Here is a 21,236-nt window from a genome sequence, read left to right on the forward strand (position 1 = left end):
CTTCATCCGTGACTCATACGTCCTGTTTCTTCATTTGTTCATATAGTGAATATTTTCCATTGTGTTGAAAATAAATTAACTCAGGTAGTATCAAGTAGGCTAGGCCTCGATAGTGATGAATGATAATCGACCTTAACCCTTTATCACGTTTTTGTCTTTTGTTAATGCAATGCGCTCCTGTGAGAGATTTTTACATTTCCATCTTGGAGCCCTGTTCACACTCTCACAAAATGACCATTCTGTTTGATTTTACTTCAGTGGGACAATATATTGTTACAATACATTGTTACAATACATTGTTACAATACATTGTTAAAATACATTGTTACAATACATTGTTCAAATACATTGTTACAATACATTGTTCAAATACATTGTTACAATACTGGTTATTGTATGGATTATGTAGTACACTACATGTGTTACATTCCTCTACTCGATACAGCTGAGTCAGTAGTGTAATCAAGAGTGCGTCGCTTGGCAACCGCCGAAATCCCGCGAGAACATCCCGAAAGTAGGACGCAAACAAACCATTTGTCTCGCAGTTCTTCCTTTTGCAGGAAAAGACGCAAACGTTGGAGTAATTCAAAGTTTGGTTGATATGAAACAAATGACAAGACGTTGCCAACAAGAACAACATTGATTGTAGAGGGAACTTGAAACGAGTTCTCATGTTCTCGCGGGATTTCGTAGCGTTACCTAGCGACATGACTCCAAATCACACTACACTCCGCAGTCGTCACTCGGTCGCCGATGCTCCTTTCTGGCATTGAAAACCAGTGTTATCTTAGATTTAAAAAAAAAAAAATTAAAAAAAATTCTGGAAGTATTACGAGAATATCCGTAGCTTTCAGTCTTTTCGCAGAATTAAAAAAAAAAGTGACTCCAAAAAAAAAAAAAAATGGCTACTGTAGTTGCTCAGTCCCATTTCATTTTCGGTCTTCAGACAGGTGTGACGAACAACTTGTGTTTCTTTGACGAGCAAACAGTCGTCTTCCCCAGCGGGAACAGCTGTGTGTGCTACAACACCGTCCAAAGATGTCAGAGGTTCATTTCAGGTATGCTGTCTGGTTTTGTAGACGTCTTCTTTGCGGTTGTGCCGTTTTGAAACTGTCACGTACCAAAATCCTACTTAACTAACTCACTGTTTCTGTTAGAAATGCTGTAACTTTTTGCTAAATTAGTTGTCTGATTACATCATGTGGTCTTTTGAAATGTTGTTTTATTTTTCTAATGTTAGCAGTGTTTCGAGGTACTTGAACTTTACTTCAGTATTTCCATTTGATGCTACTTTAATACTTCCACTTCACTACATATCATTACATATATTACACTTTCTATTCCACTAGATGTGTTTGACAGCTTTAGTTACTTTTTACATGACGATTGGACACCATAGATAATGTGACGAGCTTTCAAAGTACAACACATTATTAAAGATTAAACCGGTGGTTTCAAGTAATTATTTGTTCCTTTAAACTTCTCACACGGTTTAATTTCAATAAATGTTCTCATGATCACATATCTCACCGAAAAAAATTGAAAGACCAGAGAAAAAGTAAAAAAAACTGAAAACAGAATTGTGGATCAGAACTTTTGTTTTTTTTCTTCCTTCCTCTCCCAACAATTATCTGATTTATCTGCTGTTCCCGTATTTAAAACTGGATATAAAGTAGTTCAAACCAGCTCCACCTCCTACAGCTGCAACAGTAACATGATGCTTACACGCTGATAATGATCTAATGATGTCACATATCAACATAGAGGAGTCCGAGGGACCAAACCAGGACATTTAATTTAGAACTTTGACTACAATGTTCTGCTAATACCTCCTGTATTTTTACTTAAGTATCATTTTTATGCAGGACTTTTACTTGCAATGGCGTAATCATCCATTGCTCGTACTTTTACTTAAGTCGGGTATCCAAATACGTCTTCCACCACTGAGAATCAGTCATCTTTTGTGTCGCCTCTGCAGGTTCAGAGAAAAGTCGGGGCATGCGTGCCCTGGCGATCAGTTCCAACCGGCGTTACCTGGCGGTGTCGGAGTGTGGTGAGAGAGCCACCATCACCGTGTTCGACCTGCAGCACGAGCAGGGCAGAAAGAGAAAAGTTCTGACTGCAGGAGATGAGCTCGTTGCAGAGTTTGTATGCGTGGCTTTCTCCCCTGATTCCAAGTACCTGATAGGTCAAACAGGGGGCCCGGAGTGGATGCTGATCTTCTGGCTTTGGGAAAAACACAAAGTCCTGGCAACCGTGAAGACAACTAACTCAAACAATCCCGTTACCCAGGTGAGTCAACTACGTTGTACCGGTGCCCCCCCCCCCACCCGAAGCTCTTTTAGGTGCAGCCATGCGCTCACTGAACGTACTGTAACCATTTCACTGACGTCCCGCCAGGTCAGCTTCAACCCTTACAACAACATGCAGCTCTGTGTGAGTGGGACTGGTGTGTTCAAGCTGTTCCGCTACTCGGAGGGAGCCTTAAAACAGAGCAGCCTTGCAAAGGTGGAGTCCATCAACTTCCTGTGCCACGCCTGGATGTCAGAGGAGAGGGTGATGGCCGGGACGCACACAGGCAGGCTGCTGGTGTTTGAGTCAGGACACCTGCGAAGAGAGATCAGCGTGACTTCTAAGTCGGCGCAAGGGCAGCCGGACAGGTCAAAAGCTTCACTACGTTAATTCTTTGGCGACATTGTTCATCTACAGATTGTTTTACAAACTGATTGATCGCATAGGCGCGAATAAGTGTGTAGCAAAGGCCCATCGGGCCTCGTCTATTCATTATCTAAGTGTTTAAACCCTTTCAGTCTCAGGAGTTCCTGTCCAAGGACCAGGCTGTATCTGTTCTTAAAACAAAACCCCGCTGTTAATTAGTAACGGTTGCAGGTTGCAGGTTCAGTAAAACGTCTGCCTGGTGCCACTACAACCAAAATGGACGCAGCATTAGTGTGCTTAATTTCTGTCACATCATATTTGGTCGAGTCAAAACATTTTTACAACAGGTCCAATAACATCAGTGTTACTGACACCTTATGTGGCAGTTATTTACTTTGTAATTTAGGATTTTTAGGCATAACTAAAGTTTGTTAAATCTCTGTCTGGCCAAAATCAGTTCGAAGAGGAAAAATGTTCGCTGTCAAATCAGATGGGAGATATGGTTCCAATATCCAATTCTGCTCCTGAATTGTGGTATTGAATAATGCACAGAAAAGAACATTTTGATATCACGGTGAAGTTGACCTCTGAGCTTTTTGGGTGTACAATGTCATCACACCACCATTTCATCCCGAGACCCTTGCGTGTGAAATGTTGACATAGTTAGCGTATAGATGCTTGAGATATTGCCACAAATGTGTTTCGTGAGGTCACAGCGACTTTTGACCTTCGACCACAACCTATTCCGTTCATCCTTGAATCCAAAATGAATGTTTGTGCCAGGCTTGAAGGAATTCCCTCGGGGGGTTCTTGAGACAGGCATTGGCGAGAAAGGGATGGACCTTAAAACACCTGAAAACATAGCGTCTGTAAGAATTTGGGTCTTTTTTTGATCGAATTCGGTGACAATAACAAGAATTATCGAATATCGTCAGTGCCAGCGTGTTATGGACATTTCCCAGCCGGTGAAACAACTGCTGATCATTTAAACACGTGCTTGAGAAATTAGTATGAAAAGGTTTTGAGGAGTTCAGAAGTCATCCGTAAACCAAACGAGAAACGGCGAGTTCGATCAAGAGGCGATGCAAAGCTCCAGATCCTCAGTGGAAATGTGGCGGCACGCAGGAGCACGTGGGCGCGGTGACGGCGCCGTCACCGCGGCCAGCCGTGTCTTCAAAAAGTCATCCTGACCGATGCGTTTGTTTTGCGGAATCTGTCAGTTCAGTAAAGCCTTTATTTCACTGCGCAGGCTGGTGGAGATGAAGAGGATCAAAGACACCGAGGTGAATGGAAGTCCTGCTGCCGCTCCCGTCACAGCCATCCTGTCCTACTCCAGGGGCTTTGCCTGCTCCGTAGGTCCTGGCACCGTCTGCTTGTTTGAGAGGATGGAGGAGGACACTTACAGGAGGAGCCCGGACATACAGGTAAAATGTTTAAGCGGAAACCACAGCGGCGCTGCAGTTTTCGGTTGTTTACGTGAACGCGCTGGTTTCAGATCCCGCCAGAGCCGTGCGGCAGTGATTCGACCCCGGCAGGAGAAGGCCGGGAGATCAACACCATGTGCATCAGTCCTGCAGAGGAGACCCTGGCCGTCAGCACAGACCGAGGACAGATGTACGGTGTCAGCCTGTCTTCCGTGGACGTGAACAAGGTGCTGCACAGTCCCATCTGCCAGCAGCGCGGATGGCAAATGTCCAAACTGACCGAAGCACTGCGTGAATGTACACACCCTCCTCAGTCACATCATCGAGGTTGCCGTGTCTTATTTTATTTCGTTGTCCTCCCTGCTTCCACCTGGAACAACATACCACTCCAGATGGTGTTTCTTTTGAACCCACTTCTCTCTCAGTACCTGCACGCTCACACTTTCAAACCTTCTCTGTCAAAACTACCTCATACCAGTCACGCAGTGATGGGAAGGGTTAGTTTTAAGATGTGACGGATGACCAGTTACCCTGTTAAAGACCCAATAAGTCATGCAACTATTTGAATTACTTCATCAGAGTAATGCAACTTATTACATTCATTTACTTTCCTGTGAATGTAAAAATCGAATTCAAAATGGCAAACATCAGCGTTGTTGTGAGCAAATTCACATGCCGATGTTAACATTTAGCTCATTAGCTTTACAGTGTTGAAGTGCAATAGAGCTGTTGGCATATCTGAAAGTGCTTTTTCAAGCCGGTGTGCCCCTCCTCTTCCTTCCACTTGTCTTTTGGCACATCGGATCCCCTCGTCTCGCCCCCACTGTCTTTCTTTCTTGCATGTTTATTAGCGCATCAGAGCAACTGTTCCTGGACTTTTTGATCCTCGAGTTATAAAGTTGACTTTGTAACTCTATCCATCAGGAGAGACAACTCTATTTTGAGTTCCTGTCGCAGCCCTTCCACTCCAACTCCATCACCGGTTTGTCCACCTGCATTCGGAAGCCCCTCGTAGCCACCAGCTCCCTGGACCGCTCCGTCCGCATCTGGAACTATGAGACAAAGTAAAAAAAAAAAAAAAAAACTCCCACACAAGCCCTCTGGTACATTATCTGTCATGTGACCTTAGGTTTGCAGTTTGAGGCAGGTTGTGTTATAATAAAGAAAAATGACTTATTGAGCCCCGTGTTCACAGAGATGTTTTTTTTTTTAATGCATAGAGAGCTTAATTGATGTTCAACATAGCCTCTAAAGTATGGCTCACTGGGGACGTCCTACTGTGTTTCTCCCTTGCTGTTCTCTGGTAATTGTCACCAGAGTTCTGGAGCTGTACAAGGAGTTCCAGGAGGAGGCGCACAGTGTAGCTCTGCACCCCTCTGGCCTCCACATCCTGGTGGGTTTCTCAGACAAACTCAGGCTGATGAACCTTCTCATCGATGACATCCGAACCTTCAAGGAACTGACTGTGCGCGGCTGCAGAGAGGTAGAGTACACACCGTACGCCGTCATTTCAATGGCCGACATTGTGGAAAACCAGCTTCGGCTCCTCACTCCTTCACTTTCTTCAGTGCGCGTTCAGCCACGGCGGCCACATGTTTGCAGCCGTCAATGGAAACGTCATTCACATCTACGCTCTCACCTCTTTTGAGATTACCCTCAATCTGAAGGGCCACAACGGCAAGGTGAGATGGACAGGAGGGGTTGTTTGTCCAGCACGGCCCGTTTGCCATATATATATATATATATATATATATATTTTTTTTAATACATTCTAATGTTATTTCCGTAGGTAAGTGGCGTTAAATGGAGCCTGGATGACACCCGGCTGGTGTCGTGTGGGATGGACGGCGCGGTGTACGAGTGGAACACGCAGACCGGCAAGCGGGAGTCAGAGAGTGTCCTCAAGGCCTGCAGCTACACAGACGTCTCCTTCTCCTCCGACTGCAAGACCATCCTGGCTGTTGGGACAGACCTCACGCTGAAGGAGATCCAAGATTGTCAGGTCAGAAGCCCAACACACTTCGATGCGACCTGTTCATTTCCCGTCGATTTTAAGGAATAGTGTACATCGTTGTGCAAGCGGTGGGTCCCAGTTTTTATTTATTTTTTATTTATTTTTAACCAACACTGTCGTAACATCGCATTTTAAAATGCAAATATGAGCGTTTTACAGGATCATACGACGGTGGATCAATATATTACGAGAGTGCTCCCGCGCGCAAACGGAACGCTTGTACAGCGATGTGCACGGAGCAAGGGGAAGCCCTAACTTCCATAAGTATGTATTCAAAATTTTCTCACTTGATCATCAGTTGCACCGGAGTAATATTTGATCTCGTGACCACTGGTACGAGGGCATTTGCGATTTCACGATTGACATCAGATTTTGGGTCAAACTCAGACTCAAAAAATAGATGAAAAAAAAACAACAACAACAACAACAACAACAACAAAATCACAAAATATAGCAGTGAAGCAATGAGGTGTTTTCAGTGACATCTACATTTCGAAGAGTGGCAGAAAGTCACTGTGCCAAGACCGAAGAAGGTGCGTCGGGTCAGGAGCACAACCAAATCTCTTGACAGTCGTTGGGTAGCGCACCTGTCAATTCATCACCCAGGGTCGGACTGCCGACGCCGGAGCTCCACGGTGATGTCCTGCGAGGCGTCTGAGGGAAAAAACGTTTGGCGCGCTCGACCTTAACCGTGGCACGACGACGCCTCGGGTTCTCTTAGCGGGAACTCTCTGGCTGCCGTTGTAAATCGCGGTCATCGGTTCCGCAGGTCTTGAGGGAGGTTCCCGCTGATGCGACGGCTCACACCGCCCTCGCAGTGTCTCACTCTGGCAGAGTCGTCTTCACCGGGACCTCCAGTGGAGCGATCAGAGCCGTTAAATACCCGTTACCTCTCCAGAAGGACTGGATCACGTACCAGGCTCACTGTGGGCCCGTCACCAAGGTGAGCCCAAACGTCGGCGTGGACACGGAGCCGACAAAGAAGCAAACGTGCGTCGCCTTTGAATTCAATCTGCGATTGTCAACCTTTATGTAACTTAGAAAGAAAAAAAAAAAAAGAAAGTCGCACTGCCCAAACTGCGCGTGTCCTCAGATGGTGATCACGTATGACGAGCAGCTCCTGCTGACGGTGTCCGAAGACGGCTGTCTGTTGATGTGGAAGATCATCGATAAGGAGGGCCGAGGACTGAAGAGCAGCAGGCAGATTGTCCACACTGAGGAGATCCTCGTCACCAAGTCAGACCTGGAGGAGAAGGTGCGTGTGCGTGTGCGTGTGTGTGTGTGTGTGTGTGGGTGCGTGTGTGTGTGTGTGTGTGTGTGTGTGTGTGTGTGTGTGTGTGTGTGTGTGTGTGTGTGTGTGTGTGTGTGTGTGCCTGCACATAATGTGCAAAGTTCTACTCCTGATAGATTTTACTGTTTCAACCCATTGTTCCAACTACAGTCTCTGAAATTCCTTCCTAACAGTGTTGAAATAAATGTTGTACAGCTCAAACTAGCTGAGTGGCGATATGAAGATAATATGTCTGAATAAGCAGTTCAGAGTTACACAGTTAAAATAAACAAAATGTTTGCTTGCACCGTGGAAGGAAGCAAGTGTAGCTGCAAAAAAAAAACCAAAAAAAAAACCACACAGGTGAAGACGGCGCTCCGGTACTGTACATGAGGACATGAGGAACACGCGGCAACTTATTTTACCGCTTTTTCTGGTTCGTAAGCGTCTCCGTGTTCCTCCCTGTACTGTTCGTGTACAGTACCGGAGGGTTTTGGAGAATTTGTACAGCTGTAACTAAGTAACAACTGTCACGTATTGGTTATAGATAATAAAGATGAAAACAACAAAAAAAAACGGTCGCATAATCTGAGCCTCATGTTCCCGTCCGTCTGCGTTCCAGACCCAGAACATGCTGGAGCTGAAGATGCGTCTGGAGGAACTGCAGATGGAGAACGAGTACAGGCTCAGCCTGAAGGACATGAGCTACAACGAGAAGCTCAAGGAGCTCTCTGACAAGTTCACCCAGCAAATAGAGTCTCTGCAAAAAACACAACAGGTCTGCCGCTGTCGGACATTTAATGATCACGACTCAAGTTGTTTACTTTATTACTTTCTAATGGCGTTTTAAAAGAATTAACGGGAGAAACAAAACGATTTTGCTTGGTTTCCATACGCCTCCGTACGGTCGACGCAGCGGCTGCTTCCGCCTTTTAACGAATCGTGTAACTTTGCTTGTTTGCTCGCGACATACACTGCAACTGTAGGTTATGACGACGGAGATGGAAAAGCGGGACCGTGAGAACCGAGAGGATTGTGCAGAGGTGAAGATGAAACACTCAAAAGAACAGAAGGATTTAGGTAAGGAGAGGGATGGGATCGACGTCGGCATAAACCAAGGGACACAATCTCTGTTTCTACAGGAATCACAGAGTCGTCTTGTGTTTTTTTTTTTTTTTAATTTTATGTCCATCTGTCCATCATCCACAGAGCTATACTACAGCCAGAAGCTGATTTTGGAGCACGAGAAGCTCCAGGATCTTCAGCAAAAACATCAAAGAATGAAGGAGGACTATGAGAAGCAGCTGAAGTCTGCGGAGGACGGCAAGACCCGAGCAGTGGTGGAGCTCACGCAGGTGTGCGAGGCCCAGCTGGAGGAGAAAACTCAGCTCCTGGCTCAGGTCAGTCCAGGAGGAGACGGAGGAGGAAGGCTCCGGAGTTTTAGGGGGGGGCAACGAAGTGGAAGGAAACCCCCGAAAGTTCTCGCGCTCGCTTTGAATTTGCCCTTGGCTTTTATTATCCGTACAGTGTCGGGAGGACGCCCGGCGGCAGACCCTAGAGTTTGAAGAGATCGCGAGGCAGGCGGAGGAGGACGGGGAGAGGAAGATCCACGTCATCCAAATCCAGTACGAGAAGAAACTGCACACCGAGAAAGAGACCAGCGCAAACCTGAAGGGCAAGACAACCATCGTGACACAAAAGGTAAACCGAAGCTCCCGTTTGTTTTCGGGAATATTCGCTGTCGTCGGAGAGCGTCCTCAGCCTGTGGGTTTTTTTTTTAGATGAACAATTCGCCGTGTTGGATCTCCCCCCCTCCCCCACCCCGTCTGTCTTCCATGTCGTCTACCTCAACGCCTCGTCGTTCGCTTCTCTTGTCGGTGGACGTTGGCGTGACCCCAGTTCTACACTCTCCAGAGGCAGATTGACGACAGGGAGGCGGACATCAAGAAGCTGAAGCAGGAGCGGCAGAGGCTGCTGGGCTTGATCCGCTCCCTGGAGGGCGACATCGAGGACCTGAAGAGGCAGATCTCCGGGCATGAAAAGGCCGGCCAGGACAAGGTGGCCGAGACCGGCGCTTCCCCGGGCTTTCCCGTTTCACTGACAACCAAAAAAAAAAAAAAACACATTAGATTAGCAAATTTAGATTTTGAACAGTTTTTTGGTTCGGGCCCCGTAAGGTCACAAGAGATTAAGTCTTGTTCAGCGCATCTCCTTGTTTAACCCGTGCAGTCACAGACCTACATTTGCCTAAAGTGTCTACTCATTTTGTATTTATTTTTTGGATTTGTCTTTTTTAAATATATTTAGTTTAACCCCTCGTGCTGTCCTCGGGTCAAAATGGCCCGCAGCCGTGTTCAACCAAGTTCTATTTTATTTTCATATTTTTTTGGGGGGGATCATCGGTGACAAGGAGGCCGTGAGGGTTTCTTTAAAGAATGATCGCCAATGATCCCAAAAAAATATAAAAAAATATAGAAATAAAATAGAACTTGGTTGAACGCGGCTGCGGGTCATTTTTGACCCGAGGACAACACGAGGGTTAAAACCTGATACGTGACTGTATAGATTTGTTGTAACAAAGACAATATCGATTCATGAAAGAATTATGTCAGTTAAAGTACGGACCATCCGGTGGAAGAAATTGCTTTGACGTAGCCGGCAAACAAACCCCCCCCCCCGGACGAGATAATGACCCGCGTTCTCTTCTTACGCTCTAAAAAAAAAAATAATAATGTTGCACCTGTTCACGCGCACACAGGACAACGCCGTCTCCGACTTGAAGAAGAAGAAGCAGGACCTGGAGAAGTTGCAGTTTGTGCTTGAGTTCAAGTTGGACGAGCTACAGAAGCAGACCGAGCCTCTGCGAGACGGCATAAACCAGAAGAAGGAGACGATCCACGAGGCGAGTCTGCATGTTTCTGTCTGAGATTAAAAAAAAAATCAAAAAAAAATAAAGCCCGAAGTGCCCGTGCTGAGACGACGGCGAGAAAAACTGCGGCGAATTTTTTTTAAATTTTTTTAGCTTATCTTCATGATTAACATTCTTTTGTGTCTTTCCTAAACATTGACGGTGCTGGTGGGAAAAAGTAAGTGAAGCCCTGGATTAAATCCCTGCTCAAACTTCCCTTGGTGCCAATAATAAGAAAGAAAGTGGACGGTACTGCAGCTATATTAAGATGACATACTTAGCGCATGAGCTGTCAGTGCAAACAGTGTGTGGGGTTAAAAGTGCTGTTTGTTTGTTTGTTTGTTTTTGCCCTCTTCGACAGCTGGAGGAGGAGCTGGTTCAAATCGACAAGAGCAACACTCAGCTGAAGCTCACCGTCTCCGACCTGAGGCTCAAACTGAGGACCAGAGATGCAGAAATGAACAAGGAGATGCAGAAAGTCAGCAAATACACAACGCTTGGTTTCTCTATAAAAGCCGCAGTAATCAGTCTGTCCATTAAAAAATAATTTAAAAAAAAGTCCAGCTGCAACTAATATTCAGCTTCATTTACAAGATAGCCCACTTGTATTGTCTAACTGAGGCTGCTGGAGTTGTATCTTAAAGCTATGAGCGAAGAAGAATAAGTCCCGGAAAGAAAAAAAAAAGACAAAAAGACGTGAATCTGTCCTTTTAACATCTTTCTGTGCCCAGGGGAAAGATTTGGAGACGCACATTCAGCGGCTCAAGGCGGACCTCCATCACTGCGTCGGCTTCATCCAGGATCCCAGAAAACTGAAGGACAGCATACAGAAGATCCACGCCCGCTACGTCACACAGGCTGAGGCGGTGAGCGTCGTTTTGTGTGCCGCGGCGGACCCCCCCCCCCCCCCCCCCAAACAACCGACCGGAAGCCGAGAGCTCTTCACGCCAAGTGTCTGTGCTTGTTTTTTTTTGTTGTTGTTGTTTTTTTTAAGGTGGAGAAAAGCGGCGCGTCGGCAGACGTTCAGAGAGCGTTCCGCCAACAGCGCGATCACCTGGAGAAGACGGTTAACGGTCTCAAGGCGAGGCTGGCCAAATCCGCCGAGGAGCACGAGAAGGTCTACGTCAAAATCATGAAGGTGAACCAAAAACAACTGAGGCGCCGGCAAAAGGCACCGCAAGGTCCCAACCCTTCCGAATAACCGATAAGGATCCTGCAGGTCAAGGTTTTTGCCGAACGGGCAGTATTCTAACGGCGGGCGTGTCTCTGCAGGACAACGTGACGCTGATCGCCGAGCTCAATGAGCTGCGGAAGGAGCTGGGCTCGGAGAGGACTCGGGTTAAAGATTACACAGCTCAGCTGGCCCTCTTAAAGAAGTCCGGCAGGTCTCGTTGCGCCGCAGAGGAAGGGCTCGGGGAGGGGAAGGAGCCCAGGCACGAAGGCGGCCGCTCGCGTCGCCCGTCGGCGGGGACAGATGAAGAGAATTCCCGTCGAGACGCGACGGAATAATCCCACACAAACGTTGGTAATCAGGAGCGATCATGACTTTAAAGACGAGTCGGTAGTAACACGTTTTGTCGAGGGTCGTGGCACGTCGTTGGATTAAGGAAGGTGTAGAGAGTATTCACAGAAAAAAAAAAAAAAATCACGGTTTCCATTTTGAGCTCCTTCATAAATGACAAACTAGAACTTGATGAAGAAACCAGTTTAATTTTGTTTATTTTTTTTCCAGTGATGCGGATTCTGCATATTTGTATTTTCAGATGATGTAGCTAAAAACTTGATGTAAATTCCTCTTCTGTGTAAATCCTCGTCTTTTTTTTTTTTAAAAACAATGATTTTTATTGATTGATTAGTATGGAGGATTTCCTTAATAGTTCTTCATTTTCACCGTCTCCCTTACGTGAATTTAAAACGATCACGATGCGATCGTGATTCCGACCGGCGAAGGTCAGAAAAAGCAGCAAAAGCCAACGAGTCAGCAGCAAGCTTCCTCTTTCGCTCGGCGCAAACCTGCCTTTAATAATGTGCGACTTCGAGCGGTAACGGGACGCGTCGTAAACAGCCGAGTTACACGTTTAACTCTTCCTTCTACAAGGAAAATAAGTAAACGTGTATTCCACACTCGCATGTGCGAAGCATCCGGGTTTTAGAATTTCTGCCGTCTCTGGAGCAACGTCGATGTTCGAAGCGTCGTCTTGCTGTCAAGACGGCTTTTTTTGGCCGAAGCGTGTAAACGCGTGTAAGGAAGTTGACTTTTTGTTGTTGTTTCTTTCGGAAAATGTACACAATAAAAAAAATTAAAAAACGGAACAGCAAATTTAAGTGTTGTCAAATACATTTTATTTATAAATCCCTAAAAGTAAACGTAATACCGTTCATGGACATGGATGTCATCGAAACTGATCCATTCCTTTTTTTTTTTTTTACACCAGCTAGAATCACGTCAGTCTTTACAGTTGAACACTGGAGTTTTATTGTAATGGTCAGCCGGGTGTCTGACTGGTCATTGAACAAGCGTACGAGTGATGTTAGTATTTGGATGCTGCATTTTTTTTTTTTTAGACGTCAGTCTTACCCGAACCGATTTAAGTTTCTAAGGTGAAAGACAAAAACAAAAAAACGACAGAATTGACTCGCATTAATACGCGACTCTTATTTCAAATATTTTAAATAGTAGGTCTGAAAGCAACAAAGCGATACGAGGCCGAACAGAGAAGTAACAACAGAAGAATAGTGATAGAATAACAAAGAAAACAACAACAACAAAAATTGGTTAGAAGTTTGCGGACATCTTGGTGACGTTCAGTTTCAGGTCTGCGACGTTCGTCTCGATCCTCTGGTGCAGCTCCTCCATTGAAGTTGACAGGGTGTCGTACAGAGCCTGGACACACACACACGCACACGCACGCACACACACACACACACACACACACACACACACATCAAACGCGCTGATCAAAAACAATGGCTGAGACTGTGCAGTGCAGCTTGTCGTCTCCACCAACAGTTCTTCTCTTCTATCTCTATGCTGTCCTTTTCTCTCTCTGCTCTCCTCTCACCCCGACCGGTGGAGGCCGATGGCTCCGCCCACCTCTGAGCCTGGTTCTGTCGGAGGTTTCCTCCTGTTAAGAGGGAGTTTTTCCCTTCCCTCTGTTGGAGGTTTTTCTCCCTTAAAGAGGAGGGTTTTTTTTCCCTCCTAGCTCGTGTGGGAATTGTTGAATTGTTGGGTTTCTCTGTATAACATTGTAAAGTTCCGCTGTAAGGACTTTAATGTGTTAAGTGCCATGAAATAACCTGTGTTGTGATTTGGCGCTAAATAAATAACATTGAATTGTATTGAATTGAATTGAATTGAAAATAACATTGAATTGAATTGCAGCGGGGTGGAGGGGGAGAGGGGAGGGTGTACCTGAGCTTTCTCCGTCTCCTTGCTGCAGACGTCTCTCAGGTTTTTGATCTTGGCCTTCAGCTGCTGCGTCTCCGCGGAGATCTCCTGGACTTTGTCGGCCACCTCCTCGCGTTTGTGATGGACCTGGTTACACTGCCTGGGAGAACGGCTGGAAGTTAGATCTTCCGCGACTTGCGCTCACGCTCACGGAAGGTTTATCACACGCGCACCGCTGCCCCCCCCCCCCCCCCCCAAACGACCTCGCGGGACGCGAGCGGCCGTGTTCATGACAGCGAAGTTAGGTCATACCCCAACACGTCCTGAACATGCTGCTCCTTCATCTCCCTCTTCTTCTGCCTGCGGATGTTCCCTTTGCACTCCTTATCCATCTTCATGCCCAGAGCTCGCTTCAGCTGGCCTTCCTCGCTGCACAGGTTCTTCAGCTCCTTCTGCTTCTTCTCATACTGAGCCACCAGCTCCTGATGCTACACACACACACACACACGCACACACACACACACACACACACACACACACACACACAGCGTGTATCATTCATTTACAGTGACTATCATTACAGTGTCGAAGACCGGAACTTCAAACGAAGTAAAAAAAAAAAAAAGGACATTGTGACCTCTTTTATCTAATTATGTCTAATGTTTATTTTTTTGCGGATGTTATTGATGTTATTTAGGATAGCCTCAGCAGCACACGACCGAGGACGACGCAGAACACGAGGCAGGTATTTCTACTGATGCCGTTTGACCAACGACTTGGATCCATTGGGCTGATGTTTTGTCTATCGAGATTTCCCGGGTGTCACCGGGTATTTGGCACCTCGTGTCCGATCTGTTTGGTCGCAGACTGGTACGGGGACGTGCAAAGCTTTAAGAAAAAATAAGAAGAGTTGCTCCTCATTTCAGCTTTGAGCGGAAGGGACAGTCCAGTAAACCTGTGGGGTTTTTTTGTTTTGTGCGTGTCCGATAATAATAATTTATAGGCTAAAGTGCTCATCTATCTTATTTTATTATACGCTATTTACTTACACAACTGCATTTATAGTGTAGATCCATTGACGGGAGAATTGGGACGCGCTCATGTTATTTCACGGTGTTTGACATTGGGCTGTCACACACACACACACACACACACACACACACACACACACACACACACACACACACACACACACACACACACACACACACACACACACACACACTCACTCAGCTCTGATTGGTTGCTGTGTTCCCAACTCACACCCCACAAGCTCCCTTTTAAAAAAATTATTATTATTATTATTATTTTTTCCCCCTCAAAAAAGCACCAAGTGACAAATCTGAGGCCTTGTGGGACGAACCCTGCGAGCCAGAGGCACACCTCTCCGCATCTACTCCGCCCAGAGAGGCCGCGAGGGAAATACGGCCTCATCTTTCGGTTGTAACTTTCTCTTGGAAGTGATCGTTTTTTTTTTTTTTTTTTAAACCGGGAACTACAGCCGATTGCAGCCATTCTGCAAACCCGCGTGTACGGTGATTTTGTCGAGGCGACGTTTGCGGTTATAAAAAAAAATCTGAAGTTTAGAAGTGCGGAGCAGCTCCTTGCGAAGTGACTGCCGCTTTTAAGTTTCAGCCGTCTTGTTGACGGACAGCGCAAACAGAAGCCGTGCTGCGCAGCCGAGATTGGCTTTGTGAGGAGCCGGGGTGCGTTCAGATGTATTATAGGCGAGCAAAGGAGGGCACGCGTTGGTACGGCAGGAGCGCCAGTGCGCCCGCGCCCGGATCTTCACCTCCTCCTGGAGCCGCTTGGTGTTGCTCATGCTGCTCTCCAGGTCCTGCAGCAGGCTGAACATCTGCTGGATCTCGGCCTCGGTGTGAGTCAAGCTCTGCACCATGTTCTGCAGCTCCACCGCGCGCTCGTCCGATTCTTCCTGAAAAAACAAAACAAAAAAAACAAACCCGGGATCGTACAGCTGGGCGAGGACAAACGCTTTTTTTTTTTGGAGAAGGACGTCTCCCCCCCGACCGTTCTTTCCTACTCACGATGGAGCTCTTGATGTTCTTCACGTTCTCCCTCATCTTCTCCATCTGGCTCTTCAGCTCCTCCGGAGACTCCACGATCTGAGACTTGAGTTTGCCGATGTCCTCCTTCAGGTTGCTGACATCCACTTTCACCTGGGCCTGACACACACACACACACACACACACACACACACACACACACACACACACACACACACACACACACACACACACACACACACACACACACACACACACACACACCCATCTCAATAAAGGCCCTTGAGTGCAGACTGACATATAAAGCTGTGTTATATTGCCGTCGTAGTCAAGTACCAGTTTCTGTGTCTTCTCTGCTATTTTGGTCTTCCACTCTGCGATGCTGTCGTTTATGGCATTCTGAAAGGAAACACGGATCTTTGACTGACAGGACACACACACACAACAACAACAACAACAACAACAGCTTTTCCTGCTGTGGCCATGTTTCATCACCACCCCCTACCACTTCCTGGTATTCATGCATGGTGGTGGCCTGCAGCTCTGCGAGAGCAGCTGCCAGCTCGTCGCATTCCGCCTGCTGCTCCGGTGGGACGGTCCTGAACGGGGAAGGAGACGCATCTGTCAACATCTCACCGTGCAGGGTGAAACGTCCCAAAAAAAAAAAACAAAAAAAACGTCTCCACCCACGATCTTGCAACTTCTCTTTGGGTTTTACAGTAAATGTACCAAACAACAACAACAACAGCAGCCACATATTCAATCCGGACTTACGTCAGGATCTCGATCTTCTTCTCTGCCTCTCGGTTGCCTTTGGCGTACGCCTGCAGTCTGTCCACGTCTGCCCTCTGACAACAGACAACGTCACCGTTACGCCCTTTTTCACAGTATTTAAAATCACAACACAGTTCTACATTTGACACCTTTTATCATCCAGAAAAACACAACCGAACGGCCGCAACCGGACTTATTCACCTCCCTCTTACCCGGAAGACCCGCACGTGTAAGCGATTTAAGAGAGAGAACAACGTTGAGCTCGTTAATAGCAGTAAATATAAATGGCACGATCTCCAAAAAGCCCCATCAGCAAGATGATTTGGACCTCTTTGGTGAATGTTTCGTTAGGCGCCATTCATGACCTCCGATAAATGTCTCCGCCTTTCTCACCGGCCTCCGGTGTTTACTCTGCTCCTCGTGTTCAAAATCTTCCTCACTGACATTCTCTTGCTTCTCCCTTTAGATCCTACAAAAAAAAACAATTTCAACAGGTTCCGAATTCGCAGACGGAGATGTCCACCACAGGATGGCCCCGAGACAATTCCCACGCGTCCAAACAGTTCCAGTTGAGTGTCATCGCTCCTTTGAACAGACTCCCAGAACTCTACAGGTTGATCCACACGTTCCTTTTTCTTTCTTTTTTTTTTTTTTAAATTCAGCTCGACTTCCATGTGGATATTTTTCGTTGACGAACGGAGCTCTTGCTCGTTCCGTGTTCTTCTTACAGTTTGCGCAGACATTCCAGTTGCGGCCTTCGTCGGGTCCTCCCGCAGGTCTTTAGCGGTTCGCTCCGCCTCGGGGAAGGTTTGCCGCGTTTTAAACTCGCGTATTACGCGTCCGGCCGTCTCTCTTGGAACTTGGAAGTAAATAGTAAATATTCTTAAAACATTTTCTGGTTTTGTATGAAACGATCCCCCCCCCTTTTATCTTTGAGACCGCTGCTTCATCTTTGCCGTATTTGCTACTCAGCTTGAACACCGCAGCGGCCGATTTAAATCCGTCTCGCTGCTGAAAGCAAACGCAAGTGTTAGTCTCCAAAACCTTCGGCCTTACGTATTAGTAAGTAAATAATGCACAGGAATATTAGATGGGGGTTGGAATAATTATGACGTGGCTGTGTAACTGCTGACCCTCAGGACACAAGCTTTGAGCTCACCACTAACACCCCCCCCCCACACACACACACACAGTTCCCCACGTAGACCCAATACAACGTACGAATTTTGCCTGCTTCTCCAAGACGATGTCCATCCTCTGCTTCCTGAAGTGGAGAAAGTTCATGATGGCGCTCAGGATGGTCATAGTCCTCTGTTTCTCTGCAGGAATGTGAGCGGAAAAAAAAAAAATCATCAAAACAACTAGTCACCGGATGTCATGTTATAATTTAACACTCAATGATGTTAAGATTCCTCAAATCTGGAACGATTGGGTCAACAGAAAACGTATCCAGCGTTCCTCATTTTGTTTGACGTGATTTACAAACTGAATATTTTGGGGTTTGAGGACATTTAAAGGTGTTGCTTTGGGTTCCGGTGGCATTTTTGTCTCTTTACTGAAAGTTTACAGACTAAACAACAAATCGACTAGTTAAAATGAAATTTAAAAAAAAAAAAAAAAAATCATCAGCACTTTAATCAATGAAAAACACAAACTTACTTGGAGCTAGAAGGTCATTCAGGGAAAAATCATACACGAAGCACATGGGCAGGAACTGCCGCCTGAAAAGAAAAATAAATAAACACTCTTAAAAGAAATGATTACTGTACCTGGAACAATCCACATAAATCCCCCCGGGTCCAGAGTTTTGGACTGAAATCAAACTATCTGCGTGTTTATGTTTATTTGAATTTACCTGGTTATTAGATCAGAATATATCTCTAAACACTCGGTACCAGGGATCCTGACTTCTCTGAAGCTGTGTAAACTGGCCACATTGTGTTCTATCCCAGACAGAAAGCAAGAAAGCTCACATGCGGGTGTAGACGCTCATGATGGCGGTCGCTCCCTCGTGATAGGCTGGAAACTGAATGTTCTCCAGCAGCGGAACCTGTCGGGGGGGTGGGAGACGGGACGAAAGGTGAACCGACGGCCTCAGTGAAGAGCAGCTGCCGCAGCTGACGTTGTTCCACATCTCAATATTAAGGCCTGGAGGTCATTTTATCACACCGGACGGAAAGAAATACGTTGGCAACTTGAACGTGCAGTAAAAATGAAGGCCTCTATTTTTTTTTAAAGTCTGAAGCACGAGGAGGAGGTGCGTTCAGATCCACTTTCACTGCTTTAACCGGTGGATAAGAAAAGTATAAATGCGTAACAATAGAAACAATAAAAACAGACAACAACCACCGTGTTGCGCTGAGACTTAATTAATCATAGGTGTGTTTGAATGTAACGTGAAATAAACCAATCGGAGTGTCATCTCCTGTTTCCCCAGAGGAACCAGGTACGCTTTGCGCCTCCGTGGATGCTGTAATAACAGCAGAACTGCTTCCCTGCGGAGGAAACAGATCCGCTCGTGCTCAGATTGATAAAATCAGGTTGTCCATGTAGGTCTATTAAGATGTCAGCAATGCATAATTTAAAAAATGACCGCGTCTTTGTGGGTCAGTAACTTTCACCTTGACCACACCTCATTTTAAAAGACCAACACGAACATCTACATGGACATATTTAATTGGACGGGAAGCCGACTTCAACGTCTGCCGGTACTCACCATGGAGTGACACTCGGGCCTGAACCGATACAGGAGATGCAGCACCCTCATGTACACGGTCTGAACTGCCTCTGGCTGTCAAGAGAGAACAGATGCTCTGTTAATGGTCTGTTGTTTTTTTGTATGCGGTGACATCAACTCAAACAACATCTCTAACACAGATCCTTCATCTCATTCATCTCTGCTCCGGTTTCACATTCAGAAGCGCAAAATTCAAAGTTCAGTTCAAAAGCCAGTTTGACTTATGTGCTGCAACCTAAGCTCATTTTCATTATGATTAGTTTCTCTGTTGTTATAAAGTCTTTTTTTTTTTTTTTTTTTTTTTAAGTCTCTCCAGCTGCTTATCTTTGTCAAATCTAATCGTGAACTGAGTATTTTTGATTTTTTTGTTTTTGTTTTGGGATGATTGGTTGAATAACAAACAAATTCAATGCATTATTGTGGGTTCATGAAACTACTCGTTCGGTTCGTCATTATTTTCTACCATTATATAGATGAGATGATTAAATAAGAAAATAACCAGTGGAAATAACTGCAGCTTAATCCATTTTTATCTATGTTATGAAAAGCTCACACGGGACAAACCGAAACCAGAGGTGGTTTGCTTGTTTTGATTAAAAGAAATATATCCTGAATATGGAAAAGAAAATTGATCCAACTAGTCATTGAAGCTCTGACTTGGTTAAATCAAATGGGTCCCTTCAAAAGTCACAGCCTTCCCCCGAACACGGTAATTTTTTCCCAATACTGAGGTGTGAAAATGCAAAAACCAGATTTTTTAATTTGTCAAAATATAATAACGTCTATGTTTAATGTTGTGAATTAGGTTCTACATGACTTAAAAACGTGATTCATTTTGGGACCTTTTCAATTCTGTTTGCTTGAAGTCCTTAAATGAGGGGAACAAAAAGCAACAGACTGGACTCAACGGTCTGCATCCTCTCCCGAGTGTAAAAGCTTTCATGACATATTTAGGGAAGGGTTGAGATGGGTGCTTAAAAACGAATGCCTTTTTCATATAATTTTGAATTATTCTCATTACAATATTTATTTAAAAAAAAAAAATACACTGCATGTGACAAGAACAAACAAAACAAAAGCTCACAGCACCGGTCAATCGAGGCTTGTAGCCTTCTACCACAGTCAGTATTCAAAAACAGGCCTTTTCGGTTCATTTGGCTTCGAGGCTGCGACAACTGTCCCATGGTGAAAACATGTCTCAATATTTTAATAGCATGTTTACTGTAAATATGTTATCATGTTGTATTGAGATTCCTGTGCCAACTACATTGATTAATCGGTTTTTTTTTTTTTTTTTTAAAGCAAGTCTTAATTACTTAATTTGTGAGATGTACATTTTCTCCTTTTTGTTTTCATTTATTTTTTAATTTTCAACTTATGTTTGGATTCTCAAAAAAAACAAAAAAAAACAACCAAAAAACGTTAACAGATGAATGTTTATTCTATTTTGAGTATTAAAAAAATATATATACAAGTTTCGTTTAACATATCGACACCGGTTGTGAAAACTCAACCGGTCCAATTGTAAAATACTGTACGACACACTTGGAAAAAAAAACAACGAGTCCTTCAACGAGTCCTGTTTGTAAAAGTCTGATGTTACACGTTCATTATTTATCCTCTTTTATAAATGGAGTCTGGTTCAGATGACACATGTTACGTTACCTTCGGCGACGGAATCAGGTCGGTCTTGGTGAAGTGTTTCGCCTCTTGACCGACGAGAACTTCAGTTCGATAAAAGTTCACTATCGCGTCCGCCGAATAGACGGGGAAGGTGTTTTCAGTCATTGTCGCAACTTTAGTGCCAAAGAAAAACAGATAAAACGCAGTGAAGCCGACTTCGCCTCTTTCACCGAAACAAAATTGGCGCCTTCAACAACTTCCTTGTTGATTTGTGTACGGCGCAGCTGATTGGTCAGTTTGTCGTGTCTTCTTCTTCTTCTTGATTTTTTAACGTTGGTCGACAACCAGCGTATTAGTTGCATTGCCTCCACCTTCTGGAGCACTGTATATAAATGAGTGTGGATCTGGACTCGAGA

General features: G+C 45.3%; 2 protein-coding genes across 2 annotated transcripts; one reads left to right on the forward strand and one right to left on the reverse strand.

Moving 5' to 3' along the window:
* Positions 1 to 405: 405 nt before the first annotated feature.
* cfap57 (cilia and flagella associated protein 57) lies at positions 406 to 12,544 on the forward strand. The gene is made up of 21 exons (XM_069703232.1): positions 406 to 1,058; positions 1,979 to 2,292; positions 2,401 to 2,660; positions 3,908 to 4,082; positions 4,154 to 4,309; positions 5,007 to 5,146; positions 5,400 to 5,565; positions 5,651 to 5,764; positions 5,872 to 6,084; positions 6,866 to 7,039; positions 7,190 to 7,351; positions 7,989 to 8,144; positions 8,353 to 8,446; positions 8,576 to 8,766; positions 8,894 to 9,067; positions 9,266 to 9,424; positions 10,125 to 10,268; positions 10,636 to 10,752; positions 11,006 to 11,140; positions 11,269 to 11,412; positions 11,547 to 12,544. The coding sequence occupies exons 1-21, from the start codon at positions 902 to 904 to the stop codon at positions 11,781 to 11,783; spliced, it is 3,582 nt and encodes a 1,193-aa protein (XP_069559333.1). The 5' UTR covers positions 406 to 901; the 3' UTR covers positions 11,784 to 12,544.
* Positions 12,545 to 12,600: 56 nt separating this feature from the next.
* Positions 12,601 to 21,068, reverse strand: nuf2 (UF2 component of NDC80 kinetochore complex). Its single transcript, XM_069703237.1, has 13 exons — positions 20,863 to 21,068; positions 19,177 to 19,251; positions 18,434 to 18,510; positions 18,120 to 18,181; positions 17,682 to 17,779; positions 16,461 to 16,534; positions 16,192 to 16,285; positions 16,023 to 16,085; positions 15,708 to 15,845; positions 15,455 to 15,595; positions 13,975 to 14,150; positions 13,687 to 13,822; positions 12,601 to 13,158 (listed from the first exon to the last, which is right to left on the reverse strand). Exons 1-13 carry the CDS (start codon positions 20,983 to 20,985, stop codon positions 13,051 to 13,053), a joined length of 1,365 nt encoding a protein of 454 aa, XP_069559338.1. The 5' UTR covers positions 20,986 to 21,068; the 3' UTR covers positions 12,601 to 13,050.
* Positions 21,069 to 21,236: the final 168 nt, after the last annotated feature.

This window comes from Brachyistius frenatus, unplaced genomic scaffold, assembly GCF_029030835.1.
Source record: "Brachyistius frenatus isolate BFR_SWC_R1_liver_20210118 unplaced genomic scaffold, ASM2903083v1 Contig_45, whole genome shotgun sequence".
Classification (NCBI taxonomy): domain Eukaryota; kingdom Metazoa; phylum Chordata; class Actinopteri; family Embiotocidae; genus Brachyistius; species Brachyistius frenatus.

Coding starts and splice junctions, on each gene's coding strand:
- cfap57 (XM_069703232.1), top strand. CDS start 902: ATGGCTACTGTAGTTGCTCAGTCCCATTTCATTTTCGGTCTTCAGACA. Junction 4,310..5,006: donor CTTCCGTGGACGTGAACAAG/GTGCTGCACAGT, acceptor TCTATCCATCAG/GAGAGACAACTCTATTTTGA. Junction 5,566..5,650: donor CTGTGCGCGGCTGCAGAGAG/GTAGAGTACACA, acceptor CACTTTCTTCAG/TGCGCGTTCAGCCACGGCGG.
- nuf2 (XM_069703237.1), bottom strand. CDS start 20,985: ATGACTGAAAACACCTTCCCCGTCTATTCGGCGGACGCGATAGTGAAC. Junction 16,535..17,681: donor TGGAGAAGCAGGCAAAATTC/GTACGTTGTATT, acceptor GTCTGTTGTCAG/AGGGCAGACGTGGACAGACT. Junction 15,846..16,022: donor CAGAGAAGACACAGAAACTG/GTACTTGACTAC, acceptor TGTGTGTGTCAG/GCCCAGGTGAAAGTGGATGT.